The sequence below is a fragment of the Pseudophryne corroboree genome, chromosome 3 (genome assembly GCF_028390025.1).
Source record: "Pseudophryne corroboree isolate aPseCor3 chromosome 3, aPseCor3.hap2, whole genome shotgun sequence".
Taxonomy (NCBI): Eukaryota; Metazoa; Chordata; class Amphibia; order Anura; family Myobatrachidae; genus Pseudophryne; species Pseudophryne corroboree.
Window position 1 is genome coordinate 177,990,671 of NC_086446.1, and position 19,255 is coordinate 178,009,925.

Sequence of the window (19,255 nt, forward strand, 5' to 3'; positions counted from 1 at the left end):
CCAAAGTCTCCCTCCGACAGGGAGGCAGTTCTGGAAGCCATTCACAAGCTGTACTCCCAGCAGGTGATAATCAAGGTACCCCTCTTACAACAGGGGAAGGGGTATTATTCCACACTATTTGTGGTACCGAAGCCGGACGGCTCGGTGAGACCAATATTAAATCTAAAATCTTTGAACACTTACATAAAAAGGTTCAAATTCAAGATGGAGTCACTCAGAGCGGTGATAGCGAACCTGGAAGAGGGGGACTATATGGTGTCGCTGGACATCAAGGATGCTTATCTCCACGTCCCAATATATCCTTCTCACCAAGGGTACCTCAGGTTTGTAGTACAAAACTGTCATTATCAGTTTCAGACGCTGCCGTTTGGATTGTCCACGGCGCCTCGGGTCTTTACCAAGGTAATGGCCGAAATGATGATTCTTCTACGAAGAAAAGGCATCTTAATTATCCCTTACTTGGACGATCTCCTGATAAGGGCAAGAACCAAGGAACAGTTAGAAGTCGGAGTGGCACTATCTCAGGTAGTGCTAAGTCAGCACGGATGGATTCTAAATATTCCAAAATCGCAGCTGATTCCAACGACACGTCTACTGTTCTTAGGAATGATTCTGGACACAGTCCAGAAGAAGGTGTTTCTCCCGGAGGAGAAGGCCAGGGAGTTATCCGAGCTAGTCAGGAACCTCCTAAAACCAGGACAGGTCTCAGTGCATCAGTGCACAAGGGTCCTGGGAAAAATGGTGGCTTCTTACGAAGCGATTCCATTCGGAAGATTCCATGCAAGAACTTTTCAGTGGGATCTACTGGGAAAATGGTCCGGATCGCATCTTCAGATGCATCAACGGATAACCCTGTCGCCAAGGACAAGGGTGTCTCTCCTGTGGTGGCTTCAGAGGGCTCATCTACTAGAGGGCCGCAGATTTGGCATTCAGGATTGGATCCTGGTAACCACGGATGCCAGCCTGAGAGGCTGGGGAGCAGTCACACAGGGAAGGAATTTCCAGGGCTTGTGGTCAAGCATGGAAACATCTCTTCATATAAACATTCTAGAACTAAGGGCCATTTACAATGCCTTAATTCAAGCAAAACCTCTGCTTCAGGGTCAGGCGGTGTTGATCCAGTCGGACAACATCACGTCAGTCGCCCACATAAACAGACAGGGCGGCACGAGAAGCAGGAGGGCAATGGCAGAAACTGCAAGGATTCTTCGCTGGGCGGAAAATCATGTGATAGCACTGTCAGCAGTGTTCATTCCGGGAGTGGACAACTGGGAAGCAGACTTCCTCAGCAGACACGACCTTCACCCGGGAGAGTGGGGACTTCACCCAGAAGTCTTCCACCAAATTGTAAACCGTTGGGAAAGACCAAAGGTGGACATGATGGCGTCACGTCTAAACAAAAAACTGGACAGATATTGCGCCAGGTCAAGGGACCCTCAGGCAATAGCAGTGGACGCTCTGGTAACGCCGTGGGTGTACCAGTCAGTGTATGTATTCCCTCCTCTGCCCCTCATACCGAAAGTATTGAGAATCTTAAGAAGGAGAGGAGTAAGAACTATACTCGTGGTTCCGGATTGGCCAAGAAGGTCTTGGTACCCGGAACTTCAAGAGATGCTCACGGACGAACCGTGGCCTCTACCTCTAAGACAGGACCTGCTACTGCAGGGGCCTTGTCTGTTCCAAGACTTACCGCGGCTGCGTTTGACGGCATGGCGGTTGAACGCCGGATCCTGAAGGACAAGGGCATTCCAGAAGAAGTCATCCCTACTCTGGTAAAAGCCAGAAAGGAAGTAACCGCAAAACATTATCACCGCATTTGGCGTAAATATGTTGCGTGGTGTGAGGCCAAGAAGGCCCCTACACAGGAATTTCAACTGGGTCGTTTCTTGCATTTCCTGCAAACAGGACTGTCTATGGGCCTAAAATTAGGGTCCATTAAGGTTCAAATTTCGGCCCTGTCGATATTCTTCCAGAAAGAACTGGCTTCAGTACCTGAAGTTCAGACATTTGTGAAAGGGGTGCTGCACATACAGCCTCCTTTTGTGCCTCCAGTGGCACCTTGGCATCTCAATGTTGTGTTGAGATTTCTAAAATCACACTGGTTTGAACCATTGTCTACGGTAGATTTAAAATATCTCACGTGGAAGGTGTCGATGCTGTTGGCCTTGGCTTCAGCTAGGCGTGTGTCAGAATTGGCGGCTTTATCATGTAAAAGCCCTTACCTAAATTTTCATTCTGACAGGGCGGAATTGAGGACTCGTCCTCAATTTCTACCTAAGGTGGTTTCTGCATTTCACATGAACCAACCTATTGTGGTACCTGCGGCTACTAGGGACTTAGAGGACTCTAAGTTGCTGGACGTTGTCAGGGCCTTGAAAATATATGTTTCCAGGACGGCTGGAGTCAGGAAAACTGACTCGCTGTTTATCCTGTATGCACCCAACAAGCTGGGTGCTCCTGCTTCAAAGCAGACGATTGCTCGTTGGATTTGTAGTACAATTCAGCTTGCACATTCCGTGGCAGGATTGCCACAGCCAAAATCAGTAAAAGCCCATTCCACAAGGAAAGTGGGCTCATCTTGGGCGGCTGCCCGAGGGGTCTCGGCTTTACAACTTTGCCGAGCAGCTACTTGGTCAGGGGCAAACACGTTTGCTAAATTCTACAAATTTGATACCCTGGCTGAGGAGGACCTGGAGTTCTCTCATTCGGTGCTGCAGAGTCATCCGCACTCTCCCGCCCGTTTGGGAGCTTTTGTATAATCCCCATGGTCCTTACGGAGTCCCAGCATCCACTTAGGACGTTAGAGAAAATACGATTTTACTTACCGATAAATCTATTTCTCGTAGTCCGTAGTGGATGCTGGGCGCCCATCCCTAGTGCGGATTGTCTGCAATACTTGTATATAGTTATTGTTACAAAAAATTCGGGTTATTATTGTTGAGCTATCCTTTCAGAGGCTCCTTTAAATTTATCATACTGTTAACTGGGTTCAGATCACGAGTTGTACGGTGTGATTGGTGTGGCTGGTATGAGTCTTACCCGGGATTCAATATCCTTCCTTATTATGTACGCTCGTCCGGGCACAGTATCCTAACTGGCTTGGAGGAGGGTCATAGGGGAGGAGCCAGTGCACACCACCTGATATCTCAAGCTTTTATTTTGTGCCCTGTCTCCTGCGGAGCCGCTATTCCCCATGGTCCTTACGGAGTCCCAGCATCCACTACGGACTACGAGAAATAGATTTATCGGTAAGTAAAATCTTATTTTTCCAGTTCCTGGCAGAGCACGTTGATGCATTTCAGTCTTCAACTGGCTTTGAATCCACCATCAACAATTTTGATAGCAACTTTTCTACCCACCTCATGGACCTTCTGGATAAACTAAGCATGTACAGTACCAATGACTGCGAGCACAGCATGATTAACATCATTTACAGGTGAGCAGTTTTGTCCGTATCATATACCGCAGTGTTCAGATGATCTTAACCAATGTTGAACTATGAGGGAATACCTCACTCATTCACTTGCTACATCATAGACTTCTAGGGACTTTAAAGCGAGGACATTTTACCATGCAACTGTGAATCCTGCGATGCGCTGTAATGATACATTGCATCTGCCGTACACACTAAACGATCTGCTGTACGATGGCCGCATATAACTACACCTGTGTCGGCCATGGCATTGTCCTATTGGACGTGCAGTACATGCAAAAGGATAATTTAATGAACGATGCCTGGTAACAACGGATCAAGGGTACACACTATAGTATGTGAACCGTGTTGGAACAATATATCAGGGGTAGTATGAAATCCTGGCAGTTGGCATCCTGACAGAAGGATCCTGGTAAATATTTTAATCCTGCTCCTTATCCTAACCCACCACTCCCGCAGCCTAACCCTAACTACCCCCTCCCACAGCCTAACCCTAACCGCCCCCCTTTTTTTGCAAATCACAGCTCTAAATCCTGCAGCAAAATCGCCTCTTTTGCCAAATCAGTACCTGGTACATTCTGGCCCATGTTGCAAACTGATTTCAGTAACGTTCCAACTATCAAGTTGACTGTCAAATAAACCATTCATAATACAGTTAAGGGCCCCATACACTAGAACGATTATGCCCGATTTCAGCCCAATTGGGGCATTCGGCACGATATATTGAGTGAAATCGGGCATTTTGGCAGTATATCTGATCCGATGCGCGGCCCCATTAGCATCGGATCGGATCCTTCAGATTTAATGTGCTGCACATTCAATCTGGTCCGACCCCGCAGGCGTGGCTGGGATCGCCCAAGATAACGAGTTTTATGGTAAGAACTTACCTTTGTTAAAACTCTTTCTCTTACGTCCTAGAGGATGCTGGGGACTCCGTAAGGACCATGGGGGTATAGACGGGCTCCGCAGGAGACATGGGCACTATAAAGAACTTTAGAATGGGTGTGCACTGGCTCCTCCCTCTATGCCCCTCCTCCAGACCTCAGTTAGATCCTGTGCCCAGATGAGACTGGGTGCACTACAGGGGAGCTCTCCTGAGTTTCTCTGAAAAAAGAATTTTGTTAGGTTTTTTATTTTCAGGGAGCACTGCTGGCAACAGGCTCCCTGCATCGTGGGACTGAGGAGAGAGAAGCCGACCTACTTAAATGATAGGCTCTGCTTCTTAGGCTACTGGACACCATTAGCTCCAGAGGGTCGGAACGCAGGTCTCACCCTCGCCGTTCGTCCCGGAGACGCACCGCCGTCCTCCTCACAGAGCCGGAAGATAGAAACCGGGTGAGTATAAGAAGAAAGAAGACTTCAAAGGCGGCTGAAGACTTCAGATCTTCTCTGAGGTAACCGCTGCGCGCCATTGCTCCCACACACAACACACACAGCGGACACTGAAGGGTGCAAGGCGCAGGGGGGGCGCCCTGGGCAGCAATTATAAACCTCTTGGGACTGGCTAATAATAATATAGAGGCTGCGGAGGCACTATATTGTAGAATCTTCCGCCAGTATAGGAAAATTGAGCGGGACCGAAGCCCGCCGCTGAGGGGGGCGGAGCTTAGTCCTCCAGCACTAACCAGCGCCATTTTCTCCACAGCACACTGCAGAGAAGCTGGCTCCCCAGACTCTCCCCTGCTGAACACAGTGACAGAGGGCGAAAAGGGGGGGGCACTTTTTATTGGCGCAGTGAGTGTATATTTATATAAAAGCGCTGTTTTGTCTGGGAATTGGTTTCCAGTGTCAGTTGGCGCTGGGTGTGTGCTGGCATACTCTCTCTCTGTCTCTCCAAAGGGCCTTATTGGGGAATTGTCTCCATATAGATATATCCCTGAGTGTGTGGGGGTGTCGGTACATGTGTGTCGGCATGGCTGAAGCGGAAACCTCTTCTAAGGAGGAGGTGGAGCAGATGATTGTGGTGTCTCCGTCGGCGACGTCGACACATGATTGGATGGATATGCTGAATGTTTTAAATGCAAATGTGTCTTTATTACATCAGAGGTTGGACAAAGCAGAGTCCAGGGATAGAACAGGGAGTCAATCCATGGCTTTGGCTGTGTCACAGGGCCCTTCAGGGTCTCAGAAACGTCCCCTGTCCCAAGTAGCAGACACTGATACCGACACGGATTCTGATTCCAGTGTCGACTACGATGTTGCGAGGTTACACCCAAGGGTGGCCAAAAGTATTCATTATATGATTATTGCAATAAAGGATGTTTTACATATCACTGATGACCCCTCTGTCCCTGACAAGAGGGTACACATGTTTGAGGAAAAGAAACCTGAGATAACCTTTCCCCCATCTCATGAGCTGAACGCGTTATTTGAAAAGGCTTGGGAAACTCCAGACAAGAAACTGCAGATTCCCAAGAGAATTCTTATGGCGTATCCTTTCCCAACACAGGACAGGGTACGGTGGGAATCCTCACCCAGGGTGGACAAGGCGATAACGCGCTTGTCCAAGAAGGTGGCGCTGCCATCTCCAGACACGGCCGCCCTCAAGGATCCTGCTGATCGCAGACAGGAAACTACCTTAAAATCTATTTATACACATACGGGGACCTTGCTCAGACCGGCAATAGCGTCGGCTTGGGTTTGTAGCACTGTTGCGGCTTGGACAGATACCTTGTCAGTTGACATTGATACCCTGGATAGGGATACCATTTTATTAACCTTAGGTCACATTAAAGACGCAGTCTTATATATGAGAGACGCTCAGAGAGACGTTGGTCTGCTAGGTTCGAGAGCCAACGCCATGGCGATTTCTGCTAGGCGAGCCCTGTGGACCCGTCAATGGTCGGGTGATGCCGACTTAGAGAAGCATATGGAAGTTTTGCCTTACAAAGGTGAGGATTTATTTAGGGAAGGTCTCGCGGACCTGGTTTCCACAGCTACCGCGGGCAAATCTACCTTTTTACCTTATGTTTCCCCACAGCGAAAGAAAACACCGCAATATCAGATGCAGTCCTTTCGGTCGCATAAGTCCAGAAGAGGTCGGGGCTCTTCCTTCCTCGCCAGAGGTAAGGGAAGAGGGAAAAAGCAGCCTGCTACGGCTAGTTCCCAGGAGCAGAAGTCCTCCCCAGCTTCTGCCAAATCCACCGCATGACGCTGAGGCTCCACTGAGGGAGTCTGCGCCGGTGGGGGCACGTCTTCGACTCTTCAGCCAGGTCTGGGTTCAGTCGGACGTGGATCCTTGGGCAATGGAAATTGTATCCCAAGGCTACAAGCTAGAATTCGAAGACATGCCTCCTCGACGGTTTTTTTCAAATCGGCTCTACCGGCTTCTCCCCCAGAGAGGGAGATAGTTTTAGCTGCGATTCAAAAACTATGTCAACAACAAGTGGTGGTCGAGGTTCCCCTAGGTCAACAGGGGAAGGGGTACTATTCAACCCTATTTGTGCTCCTGAAACCGGATGGCTCGGTCAGACCCATTCTAAATTTAAAATCCCTAAACCTGTACTTGAAAAAGTTCACATTCAAGATGGAATCGCTCCGGGCAGTTATTTCCAGCCTGGAGAGGGGGGATTTTATGGTGTCACTGGACATAAAGGATGCGTACCTTCATGTCCCCATATATCCCCCTCATCAGGCGTACTTGAGATTCGCTGTACAGGACTGCCATTACCAGTTTCAGACGTTGCCGTTTGGGCTTTCCACGGCCCCAAGGATTTTCACCAAGGTAATGGCGGAAATGATGGTGCTCCTGCGCAGGCAGGGAGTTACAATTATCCCGTACTTGGACGATCTCCTGATAAAGGCGAGATCAAGAGGTCAGTTGTTGAAGAGCGTGTCGCTCTCCCTGAGAGTGCTGCAGCAACACGGCTGGATTCTGAATCTACCAAAGTCACAGTTGGTGCCAACAACTCGGCTATCGTTCTTAGGCATGATTCTGGACACGGAACAAAAGAGGGGTTTTCTCCCAATGGAAAAAGCCCAGGAACTCCAGAACTTGGTCAGAGACCTGTTGAAACCGAAAAGGGTGTCAGTCCATCAATGCACTCGAGTGCTGGAGAAAATGGTGGCGTCCTACGAGGCCATCCCCTTCGGCAGGTTTCATGCGAGGACTTTTCAGTGGGATCTTCTGGACAAGTGGTCCGGGTCCCATCTTCATATTCATCAGAAAATCAGCCTGTCCCCCAGGGCCAGGGTGTCTCTCCTGTGGTGGCTGCAGAGTGCTCACCTTCTAGAGGGTCGCAGGTTCGGCATTCAGGACTGGGTTCTGGTGACCACGGACGCGAGCCTCCGAGGATGGGGAGCAGTCACACAAGGAAGAAACTTTCAAGGACTATGGTCAAGCTAGGAGGCTTGTCTTCACATCAACGTACTGGAATTGAGGGCCATATACAACGGCCTGCGTCAAGCGGAGAATCTTCTTCACGACCTACCGGTTCTGATTCAGTCAGACAACGTCACAGCCGTGGATCATGTAAACCGACAGGGCGGAACAAGGAGCAGAGTGGCAATGGCGGAAGCCGCCAGGATTCTTCGCTGGGCGGAAAATCATGTAAGCGCTTTGACTGCAGTCTTCATTCCGGGAGTGGACAACTGGGAAGCAGACTTCCTCAGCAGACACGATCTCCATCCAGGAGAGTGGGGACTTCATCAAGAAGTTTTTGCAGAGATAACAAGTAGTTGGGGACTTCCTCAAATAGACATGATGGCGTCACGCCTCAACAAGAAGCTTCGGAGGTATTGTGCCAGGTCAAGGGACCCTCAGGCAGTAGCGGTGGACGCCCTGGTGACACCATGGGTGTTTCGGTCGGTCTATGTGTTTCCTCCTCTTCCACTCATCTCAAAGGTATTGGTATTGAGAATCATAAGACGAAAAAGAGTGCAGACAATACTCATTGTTCCGGATTGGCCTCGAAGGGCCTGGTATTCAGATCTTCAGGAAATACTCACAGGAGATCCGTGGCCTCTTCCTCTCAGAGAGGACCTGTTGCAACAGGGGCCCTGCATGTTCCAAGACTTACCGCAGTTACGTTTGACGGCATTGCGATTGAACGCCGAATCCTAGCTGGAAAAGGCATTCCAGAAGAAGTCATCCCTACTCTGATGAGGGCTAGGAAGGAGGTGACGGCGAAGCATTATCACCGTATCTGGAGAAAGAATGTATCTTGGTGTGAGGCCAAGAATGCTCCTACGGAATATTTCCATCTGGGCCGTTTTCTCCACTTTCTGCAGACAGGAGTGGCTATGGGCCTGAAATTAGGCTCCATTAAGATACAGATTTCGGCCCTATCAATTTTCTTTCAGAAGGAATTGGCTTCTCTCCCAGAAGTCCAGACTTTCGTAAAGGGAGTGCTGCACATACAGCCTCCTTTTGTGCCTCCAGTGGCGCCATGGGACCTTAACGTGGTGTTATAGTTCCTAAAGTCTCACTGGTTTGAACCTCTTCAAACAGTGGAATTAAAATTTCTCACTTGAAAGGTGGTCATGTTGTTGGCCTTGGCGTCTGCAAGGAGGGTATCCGAATTGGCGGCTTTGTCTCACAAAAGCCCCTATCTGATTTTCCATGTGGATAGAGCAGAATTGACTCGTCCTCAATTTTTGCCAAAGGTGGTTTCATCTTTTCATATGAACCAGCCTATTGTGGTGCCTGTGGCTACGGGGGACTTGGAGGATTCCACGTCCCTTGATGTAGTCAGGGCCTTAAAAATTTATGTAGCCAGGACGACTCGGGTTAGGAAAACAGAGGCTCTGTTTATCCTGTATGCAGCCAACAAGATTGGCGCTCCTGCTTCTAAGCAGGCTATTGCTCGCTGGATCTGTAACACGATTCAGCAGGCTCATTCTACGGCTGGATTGCCGTTACCAAATTTGGTAAAGGCCCATTCCACTAGGAAGGTGGGCTCTTCTTGGGCGGCTGCCCGAGGCGTCTCGGCATTACAGCTTTGCCGAGTGGCGACTTGGTCGGGTTCAAACACACTTGCAAAATTCTACAAGTTTGATACCCTGGCTAATGAGGACCTCATGTTTGCTCAATCGGTGCTGCAGAGTCATCCGCACTCTCCCGCCCGGTCTGGAACTTTGGTATAATCCCCATGGTCATTACGGAGTCCCCAGCATCCTCTAGGACGTAAGAGAAAATAAGATTTTATACCTACCGGTAAATCTTTTTCTCCTAGTCCGTAGAGGATGCTGGGCGCCCGTCCCATTGCGGACTAAATTCTGCAAGACTTGGATATAGTTTTTGCTTACATAAGGGTTATGTTACAGTTTTGATCAGTCTCGGGCTGATGCTGTTTTGTTTCATACTGTTAACAGGTTAGTATATTCCATGTTATACGGTGTGGATGGTGTGGGCTGGTATGAATCTTGCCCTTAGATTAACAAAAGCCTTTCCTCGTACTGTCCGTCTCCTCTGGGCACAGTTTCTCTAACTGAGGTCTGGAGGAGGGGCATAGAGGGAGGAGCCAGAGCACACCCATTCTAAAGTTCTTTATAGTGCCCATGTCTCCTGCAGAGCCCGTCTATACCCCCATGGTCCTTACGGAGTCCCCAGCATCCTCTATGGACTAGGAGAAAAAGATTTACCGGTAGGTATAAAATCTTATTTTCTGCAAGGTACACTGGGCTCCACAAGGAATGGACAATGGGGTGTAGAGTAGGATCTTGATCCGAGGCACCAACAGGCTCAAAGCTTTGACTGTTCCCAGAATGCATAGCGCCGCCTCCTATATCACCCCGCCTCCCTGCACAGGATCTCAGTTTTTAGTTAACCAGTCCAATGCAGTAGCAGGAAAAGAGACGACAACGGTTAGTAGCCACAACACTGCATTCTCACGACAGGAGACGTGTCAGCGGCTAATGCCATACCAACCCAAAGAAGCTAAGTGCGTCAGGATGGGCGCCTTGTGGAGCCCAGTGTACCTCACAGAAAGAGTTTTAACAAAGGTAAGTTCTTACCATAAAACTCGTTTTCTGCTGCGGGGTACACTGGGCTCCACAAGGAATGGACAATGGGGATGTCCTAAAGCAGTTCCTTATGGGAGAGGATGCACTGTAGCGGGCACAAGAACCCGGCGTCCAAAGGAAGCATCCTGGGAAGCGGCAGTATCAAAGGCATAGAACCTTATGAATGTGTTCACAGAAGACCACGTAGCCGCCTTGCACAATTGTTCAAGGGTCGCACCATGTTGGGCCGCCCAAGAAGGTCCAACAGACTGAGTAGAATGGGCCTTAATGTGATCAGGAGCAGAGAGACCAGCCTTCACATAAGCATGTGCAATCACCATTCTAATCCATCTGGCCAGAGTTTGCTTGTGAGCAGGCCAGCCACGTTTGTGAAATCCAAACAGTACAAAGAGGGAATCAGATTTCCTAATAGGAGCAGTTCTCTTCACATAGATACGGAGAGCCCGTACCACATCCAAAGACCGCTCTTTGGGAGACAGATCAGGAGAAACAAGTGCCGGAACTACAATCTCCTGATTAAGGTGGAATGAAGAAACCACCTTAGGTAGATAGCCGGGACGAGTCCTAAGAACCGCACGGTCACAGTGAAATATCAGATATGGGGAACTACAGGACAAGGCACCCAAATCCGACACTCTTCTAGCTGAAGCAATAGCCAGCAGAAACACCACCTTAAGGGAAAGCCACTTAAGGTCAGCTAAGCCAAGAGACTCTTGTAACGCCTCCAAAACCACCGACAAGTCCCAAGGAGCCACAGGCGGGACATAGGGAGGTTGGATACGCAACACGCCCTGAGTAAAGGTATGCACATCAGGTAAGGTCGCAATTTTTCTCTGAAACCACACCGACAAGGCAGATATTTGAACCTTGAGGGAGGCCAGAAGCAGGCCTAAGTCCAGGCCCTGATGAAGAAAAGCCAACAACTTGGCTATACTAAACTTGGAAGCATCATAATCGTTAGATGCGCACCAAAATAAGAATGCCAGACCCTATAGTAAATCCGAGCCGAAGCCGGTTTGCGGGCCCGCAACATAGTCTGAATGACCGCCTCAGAAAACCCTTTAGCCCTTAAGACGGAAGCTTCAAGAGCCACGCCGTCAAAGACAGCCGGGCTAGGTCCTGGTAGACACAGGGGCCCTGAACGAGGAGGTCTGGGCGTTGTGGAAGTAGAATTGGACGCTCTGACGATAGGCCTTGCAGGTCTGAGAACCAGTGCCGTATGGGCCACGCTGGAGCTATGAGGAGCAGAATTCCTTTTTCTTGCTTGAACTTCCGAATTACCCTGGGCAGGAGTGACACCGGAGGGAACACGTACGGCAGCCGATACCTCCACGGTACCGCCAGCGCATCCATGAATGCTGCTTGAGGATCCCTTGTCCTTGCTCCGAAGACCGGAGCCTTGTGATTGTGTCGAGACACCATCAGATCTGTGTCTGGAAGGCCCCACCTTTCCACTAGGAGTTGGAACACTTCTGGATGGAGGCCCCACTCGCCGGCATGCACGTCCTGACGACTGAGAGAGTCTGCTTCCCAATTCAGGACTCCCGGAATGAATATTGCCGATATGGCCGGTAGATGGCGTTCTGCCCACTGTAGAATCCGTGAGACTTCCTTCATTGCTAGGCGGCTTCGAGTGCCGCCTTGATGATTTATGTAAGCCACTGTGGTGGCGTTGTCCGACTGTACTTGAACAGGACGATTCTGAAATAAATGCTGGGCTAAGTTCAAGGCGTTGAAGACCGCCCGCAACTCCAGAATATTGATCGAGAGGAGGGACTCCTCCTTGGTCCACCGCCCCTGAAGGGAGTGTTGCTCCAGCACCGCGCCCCAACCTCTTAGACTGGCATCTGTCGTCAACAGGACTCAGACGGATATCCAGAACGGACGGCCCCTGCACAGTTGTTGGTCCCGGAGCCACCAGAGCAGCGACAGACGGACCTCCGGAGTCAATGAGATCATTTGAGACCTGATCCGGTGAGGCAGGCCGTCCCATTTGGCTAGAGTCAGCCTCTGGAGAGGGCGAGAGTGAAATTGAGCGTACTCCACCATGTCGAATGCTGACACCATGAGGCCCAGCACCTGCATCGCCGAATGCATCGACACTTGCGGACGAGATAGGAAGCAACGAATCCTGTCCTGAAGTTTCAGGACTTTCTCCTGAGACAGGAACAACCGCTGGTTGTGAGTGTCCAATAGTGCTCCCAGATGCACCATGCTCTGAGCAGGGATCATGGATGACTTCTTCCAGTTGATGAGCCACCCGTGGGCTTGCAGAAACCGGACCATCACATCTAGATGACGCAGGAGAAGTTCTGGGGAATTTGCCAGGATTATCAAAGTCGTCCAAATACGGCAGTATCCTGACCCCTTGACAGCGGAGTACCACCGTCATCACCGCCATGACTTTTGTAAAGACTCGCGGAGCCGTTGTTAAACAAAAAGGTAACGCCCGAAACTGGTAATGGCAGTTGCCAATCGCAAATCTCAGGTATTGCTGATGAGACACTGCTATAGGAATATGCAGGTAAGCATCCTGTATATCCAGGGAGACCATGAAGTCCCCAGATTCCAAGGCCAGAACTATAGAGCGAAGGGTTTCCATCCGGAACTTGGAAAGCTTCACAAACTTTTTCAATGCCTTGAGGTTGAGAATGGGCCGGGAGGACCCATTCGATTTCGGGACTAGAAACAGCGGAGAATAGTACCCCCGACCCCTCTGCGCAAGAGGCACCTGTACTACGACTCCTGTATCCAGGAGGGTCTGTACCACCGAATGTAGAGTGTTTGCCTTTCTCTTGTTCAACGGGACATCTGTCTGGCAAAATCGATGAGGGGGTCGGTTTTTGAAGGCTATGGCGTAACCTCGAGTGACGACTTCCCGTACCCAGGCATCTGAAGTGGTCTACAACCATTCCTGGGTATACCCTAGAAGCCGGCCCCCCACCCTGGGATCCCCCAGAGGGAGGCCCGCCCCGTCATGCGGCAGGCTTATCTGTCTTAGAAGCTGGCTGACGGGCCGCCCAGGCTCTTTTGGGCTTAGGCTTACCAGGTTTGGAAGTGTGGGCCTGCTTGTTTTACGCCTGACCTTTTGCTTTACCTGAGGGGCGAAAGGAAGTACTTTTAGCCTTCAACACAGAAGGAGCAGTACTTGGCAGACAAGCAGTTTTGGCAGTAGCCAAGTCAGCCACAATCTTATTTAAATCCTCCCCAAACAGAATATCTCCCTTAAAAGGGAGTACCTCCAGGGTTTTTCTAGAGTCCAGATCCACAGACCAGGATCTCAGCCACAATATCCGGCGAGCCAGGACTGACGTAGTAGAGGCCTTGGCTGCCAGGATACCGGCATCAGAAGCCGCCTCTTTAATATAACGAGAAGCTGTGACAATATAAGACAAGCATTGTCTAGCATGGTCAGAGGAGATTTCAGCATCTAACTCCAAGGCCCATGCTTCAATGGCCTCTGCAGCCCAAGTAGCTGCAATAGTGGGCCTTTGTGCAGCACCCGTGAGCGTGTAAATCGCTTTCAGACAACCCTCCACGCGTTTATCCGTAGGCTCTTTCAGAGACGTGACGGTGGTGACCGGTAGAGCTGAGGAAACCACCATCCTAGCCACATGCGAGTCCACTGGAGGAGGTGTTTCCCAATTCTTAGACAGCTCCGGCGCGAGGGAATAGCGATCCAGCATCTTCTTTTGAGGCATAAACTTCATACCCGGGTTTTCCCAGGGTTCCTGACGTATATCAATTAGGTGGTCAGAGTGAGGTAAAACTTGTTTAATCACCTTCTGACGCTTGAACCTATCTGGTTTCTTAGGAGGAACGGATGGCTCGGGATCATCCGTAATCTGTAAAATTAACTTAATAGCCTCCAAAAGATCAGGAACATCCACATGTGAACCACCCTCCCCATCAGCCGTATCTGAGTCAGAACCTGTGGGGTCAGTGTAAGTGCCGTCTTCATCCGACGAGGTGTCAGTGACAGCAGTGCATTGTGAGGAGACAAGCGCTCGCTTAGAGGACCCCTTGGACGTAGGCGAGCGACGGTCTGACTTTTTAGTAGTCAGGGACTGGTTCAACTTCTTTATTTGAGCAGATAAATCGTCCGCCTACGGCGGGTTGGCTGCAGGGACCACAAACGGTTGCACCGGCATTGGGGGTCCCATAGGAGGTGTTAGTTTATGATCTAGCGTATGCAGAAGCGTGGAAAACGTGGCCCACGGCGGGTCATTATTTGCCACCGTCCCACTGGGGGGCAAGGAGTCCCCAGAACCAGAGCCCAAAGCTGCTATATTCTCCTCATAGGTATCTGCGGCTTCAGCAACACCGGCAGTGTGTTCAGCCCCAGAACCGTTACCCTTATAAGCAGACATGATATAACTTGTAGTATCAGGTAACACAGTACAATTTGTCAGCAGCACAATACCGCTAGCCCAAACCCCTGCGCAGTGTAGTCAGCACCAGCAGAGATAAAGGAGAGATATGGTGACTAAATCACAGAGAAAAATACGTAATACAGTATATCTTTGTGAAAATCCTATATTAGATAAAACCTGACGCACCAAGCCCCCTCAGGTTATAGAATATAGGGATAGCAGGTTGAGTGAAAGACACGAAATGGACACCACTCAGCTATCAAATGCACACACAAATAGTCACAGTCTGTACAATGCAGAGGTTATTACTAACAATAATACTTCACTTGACTAGCTTACACAGCTATATAACAATAGATATAACAGTACACAGTAAGAACTGGATGTATATCATAGGGTAATTGTACTAGGAAACCCTGACTAAGTGCACTCTTTCTTACTAACACTGACTAAAAAAGGCAGGTAGAATACTTAAGTGTCTTGTAAAGTCACAGCACTGACAACCAGGCGGCTTTACATAGGTGGATTTGCCCAAGCATTCCCAGGAACAGTGAGCTTGAGGGATAATGGCGCCGCAGACACTGCCAGGGAGTGAGGGAGAGACAGATATGCAGCTCCAGGGCGGGAACATTTGCAGAAAATGGTGCCCTGGGGGGGGGGGGGGGGGGCCTTCAGGTCCAAGCTCTATCCCCTTGCTGGCAAAACCACCGGGTACTGCGGGCTTTAATAAAACGGTTTATAGAGAAAACCTGACCTGTCCCATGCCCTGGTGATCTAGTGGGATCGCCTGTACTGCCACAGTGTCCACCGCCAGCGCGCGCGGCCCGCCTCCCACTGACCACGCCGGATGGCAATAAAGACCACTTTCCACCTCCCGAAGCGCGGCCACGCGATCCCGGAGAGCCCCCGTCGTGTGTGCCTGACAAGAAGAAAACCGGAGCCTCCTGCTGTAGTTACCCGGCAACCAGGGCTCGGGAGTGTACAGCGCCGCTGGGGAGAGCCGGAGCTGCAGCCGTGAATGTCCACTGACATGTAACACTGGTGCTGCCCTTGAAGTCTTCACTTTTTTCCTCAGAAAAAAAGCTCTTCGTAGGGCTGCCTGGAGCAACCCCTCTGTTAAGTGCCTGCTACTGCAGCACCAACTACAAAACTGAGATCCTGTGCAGGGAGGCGGGGTGATATAGGAGGCGGCGCTATGCATTCTGGGAACAGTCAAAAGCTTTGAGCCTGTTGGTGCCTCGGATCAAGATCCTACTCTACACCCGATTGTCCATTCCTTGTGGAGCCCAGTGTACCCCGCAGCAGAAACATTGTATGCAAAAGGACAGCATACAATATATCTTGGGCGATCCTGCTGCCCGGGAGGCTGCCGGGGTGACCGCCTGCGACATGTCAGATGGACATGGCGCAGTAGTGTATGGGGCCCTTTAGGTGTAATTTTTTGTTTGCAGTAATGACTCTTGTGATACAAATTTTATTCTACAGGTTGGATTTTAATGGTTTCTACACGGAACGTTTGAAGAGGTTGTCTGCAGAAAGAAGCCAAAAACTGCCCTCTCAAGCAGGACATACCCGACAGCCGGTTGCCATACAGTGACGCAGTCCTTTCCAAACGTCACAGGAATTCTTTCCCAGCCCTGATGCTTCCTTCCTGAACTACACACCCATAACTCGCATCTGTAGTGTCTTACAATGAATCACAATACCTCAGTGGGCAAAAATATACTACACAGTCAAATATGGCAGATGACTATACAATGAACTGCAGCCAATCCTTTTTTGCACACACCACCCCAATTTTTATACCAAGTCTAAGAGTTTGGATGAGAGTAAATGGTGCAGAGAAATGTAAAGTGTGAAAAAAAGCTTTTACAGTAACATATGCAGAACTATGCGATTACAGGCTTTCTGCGTAAGTAGTTACCTTTTCTCCTCTTTAGTGTTCACACATGAAAATAAAGGTGTATACCCTCATCAGTTGTCTGTTTTTGTGGGGAAAGGGGGAGTTGTTGTCTCCTGTACTGTAAGCATAATAAGGTATTTATATGACTCAAAAAACAACGATCTTGGTCATTTCGTGGCTTTCTAATATAGCTGTTATCTAAGTTGTTATGTCTTTTTTCTAAGGGGGAGAGTTATCAAAGCTTGGAGAGGAATATAGTGGATAAAGATACAGTACCAACTAATTGGCTCCTAACTGTCAATTTACAGCTGTGTTACTGGTGCTGATTGGCTGGTACTTTATCTCTCCATACTTAATCTCTCTCAACGTTTTGATAAATCTACCCGTAAAGCTGGATACACACTAGACAATATGTCATCCGATCCGGCAGATTGGACCAATGTATCGGGTATATGGTAAAGTGTGTACCCGCTATGTCACTGACGATATGTACTCCCCCCTCGTCATCAGCGACATCCTGAATGCAGCATGGATCCCACAGTTCCTGCCGTCATAGGTATGTTATGTATGCACTTGCCGATGTTGGCTACCCCGCTGGGTCCGGTCGCACAAGGATACACATCGTGTAGTTTATAAACAGTTCATGAGCGTGTGGTGACTACAGATCGTGTAGTGTTGCTGTTTAGACTGAGAACCTTATATTTTAAAATATTAAACTTTTTTTTTCTTCAGATGTATAAATTATTTTGGTGAAATATGATTTGCTCTTCAATTGTTCAGCCAATGATGAAACAGAGATTGAGAATCTCATCTTAAAATGTAAACATATGTGCTAATGAAATAATAAGCAGAGGCTCCAGAAATCAACCAAAGTCATAGAAGTGCACAGTCAGCAGCAGCTGGTTAGGGGATGGTCAGACACCCTAATAAATATATATATATATATATATATATATATATACACACACACACACATACATACATACATACATACATACATACATACATACATAAAAGAAATAAGGAGCCAGTGCTGGCTGTCAAAGTAAAAAACATGGGACGGTTTGCTTCATAAAAAAGAGAATCACTATTCATTCTATACACTGTACACACATTGATAAAAATGTTAAAATAATAAGTAGTATATGTGCAAATTGCATGCGGGGTTATACAAAATAGAACTCCATGTATGGATCTAGTGTTCAAGTCCACTCATGGATTAATGCACATTATTCAGCAGGTTAATTTAGGCTGGGACACCTAATTAGATGCAGTCACTGTGAAGTAGTGAGATTTTTACCAGATTCGATGAAAAGATGATCCCTTTAGAGTTGCATCAGCCTTAGGGAATGTCCATTTCAAGAGCTGAAGGAATGTTGCTGTAATCTGGATGCAAATAATAGAAACTGTGTCCAAAAGATGCCAAATCTGGATACCTGATGATCCAATGGAGTGCAAAAGATGAGGAGTGGGATCCGTGGAGATGTAAATGAAGGCTCAACGCGTTTTACTGGTAAATACAAGTCAAGCACTAGGTATTTATCACCATTCTCAAACCAGCAAAAAAGCACCAGGAACAGCCTTCAGTTTTGCAGCACTTTCCATCGGTTTCACGGGTTTGGGCTTTTAAAAACCAATTGACAGCAAGAATAGTTTCCAAACTCAATAAAAACTGGTGCATAGTAAATAATAGGGCAGAATTATTAAGCCTGAAGAAGGGATAAAGAAGTGATAAGTGGAAGGTGATAAACCACCAGCCAATCAGCTCCTAGCTGTCATTTTTTAAATCCGTAATGACTGGCTAGTCCGTTATCACCTTGCACTTATCACTGCTTTATCACTTCTCCTGGCTTAATACATCTGTCCCAGTTTTAGCCTCCAAATGGCTGACAATGGTTTGTAAACACCATCCGAACCACCATAAGCCCCACATGTTGTATGCAGCTATTTCAAGCTATAGTTTGCAATGCTTGATATGTACTGCAATTGACATTGGGCCTAATTCAGACCGGATCGCTGCTGTGCGTTTTTTGCACAGTGGGCGATCAGTTCTGAACTGCGACGGCGCATGCCAGAGATGCGATCGTCATCTCTGCCCAGCAATCGCATCTGCCTGATTGACAGGCAGAGGCGTTCGCTGGGCAGGAGGGGTTGGGCCGCAGCTGCTGCGACCCGGAGAGCCACGGGTAGCTCCCTGCCAGCGCGCAGGAGCTGCACTGGTAGGGGGCTACTCTTCAGGTACAAAAGCATCGCCGCAGTGCGATACTTTTGTACTTGTGCGGTGGGTGGAGGGCCAGAGATGCGGAGCGGACTAGCCCTGTGCTAGGCGTCCTCCCGCATGTCAGTGTGGCTGGATTTGATTTTGGTTACCTACCGGTAAATCCTTTCCTCGTAGTCCGTAGAGGATGCTGGGGTCCACATTAGTACCATGGGGTATAGACTGGTCCACTAGGAGCCATTGGCACTTTAAGAGTTTGAGAGTGTGGGCTGGATCCTCCCTCTATGCCCCTCCTACCAGACTCAGTCTAGAAACTGTGCCCGAGGAGACGGACATCTTCGAGAGGATTATACACAGATAGTGGC

At 49.0% G+C, this 19,255-nt stretch overlaps 1 protein-coding gene across 2 annotated transcripts in view; it reads left to right on the top strand.

The window, feature by feature from the left end:
• The window catches only part of TUBGCP2 (tubulin gamma complex component 2), a 132,611-nt gene extending 115,868 nt beyond the window's left edge, over nucleotides 1-16,743 (top strand). For both annotated transcript variants that reach the window (XM_063958630.1, XM_063958629.1), the window contains 2 exons: nucleotides 3,273-3,436; nucleotides 16,255-16,743. In XM_063958630.1, the coding sequence (XP_063814700.1) occupies nucleotides 3,273-3,436; nucleotides 16,255-16,366 (276 nt within the window). In that variant the 3' untranslated portion in view covers nucleotides 16,367-16,743. The remainder of the gene's footprint in view (nucleotides 1-3,272; nucleotides 3,437-16,254) is intronic.
• The last annotated feature ends 2,512 nt before the right edge of the window (nucleotides 16,744-19,255 follow it).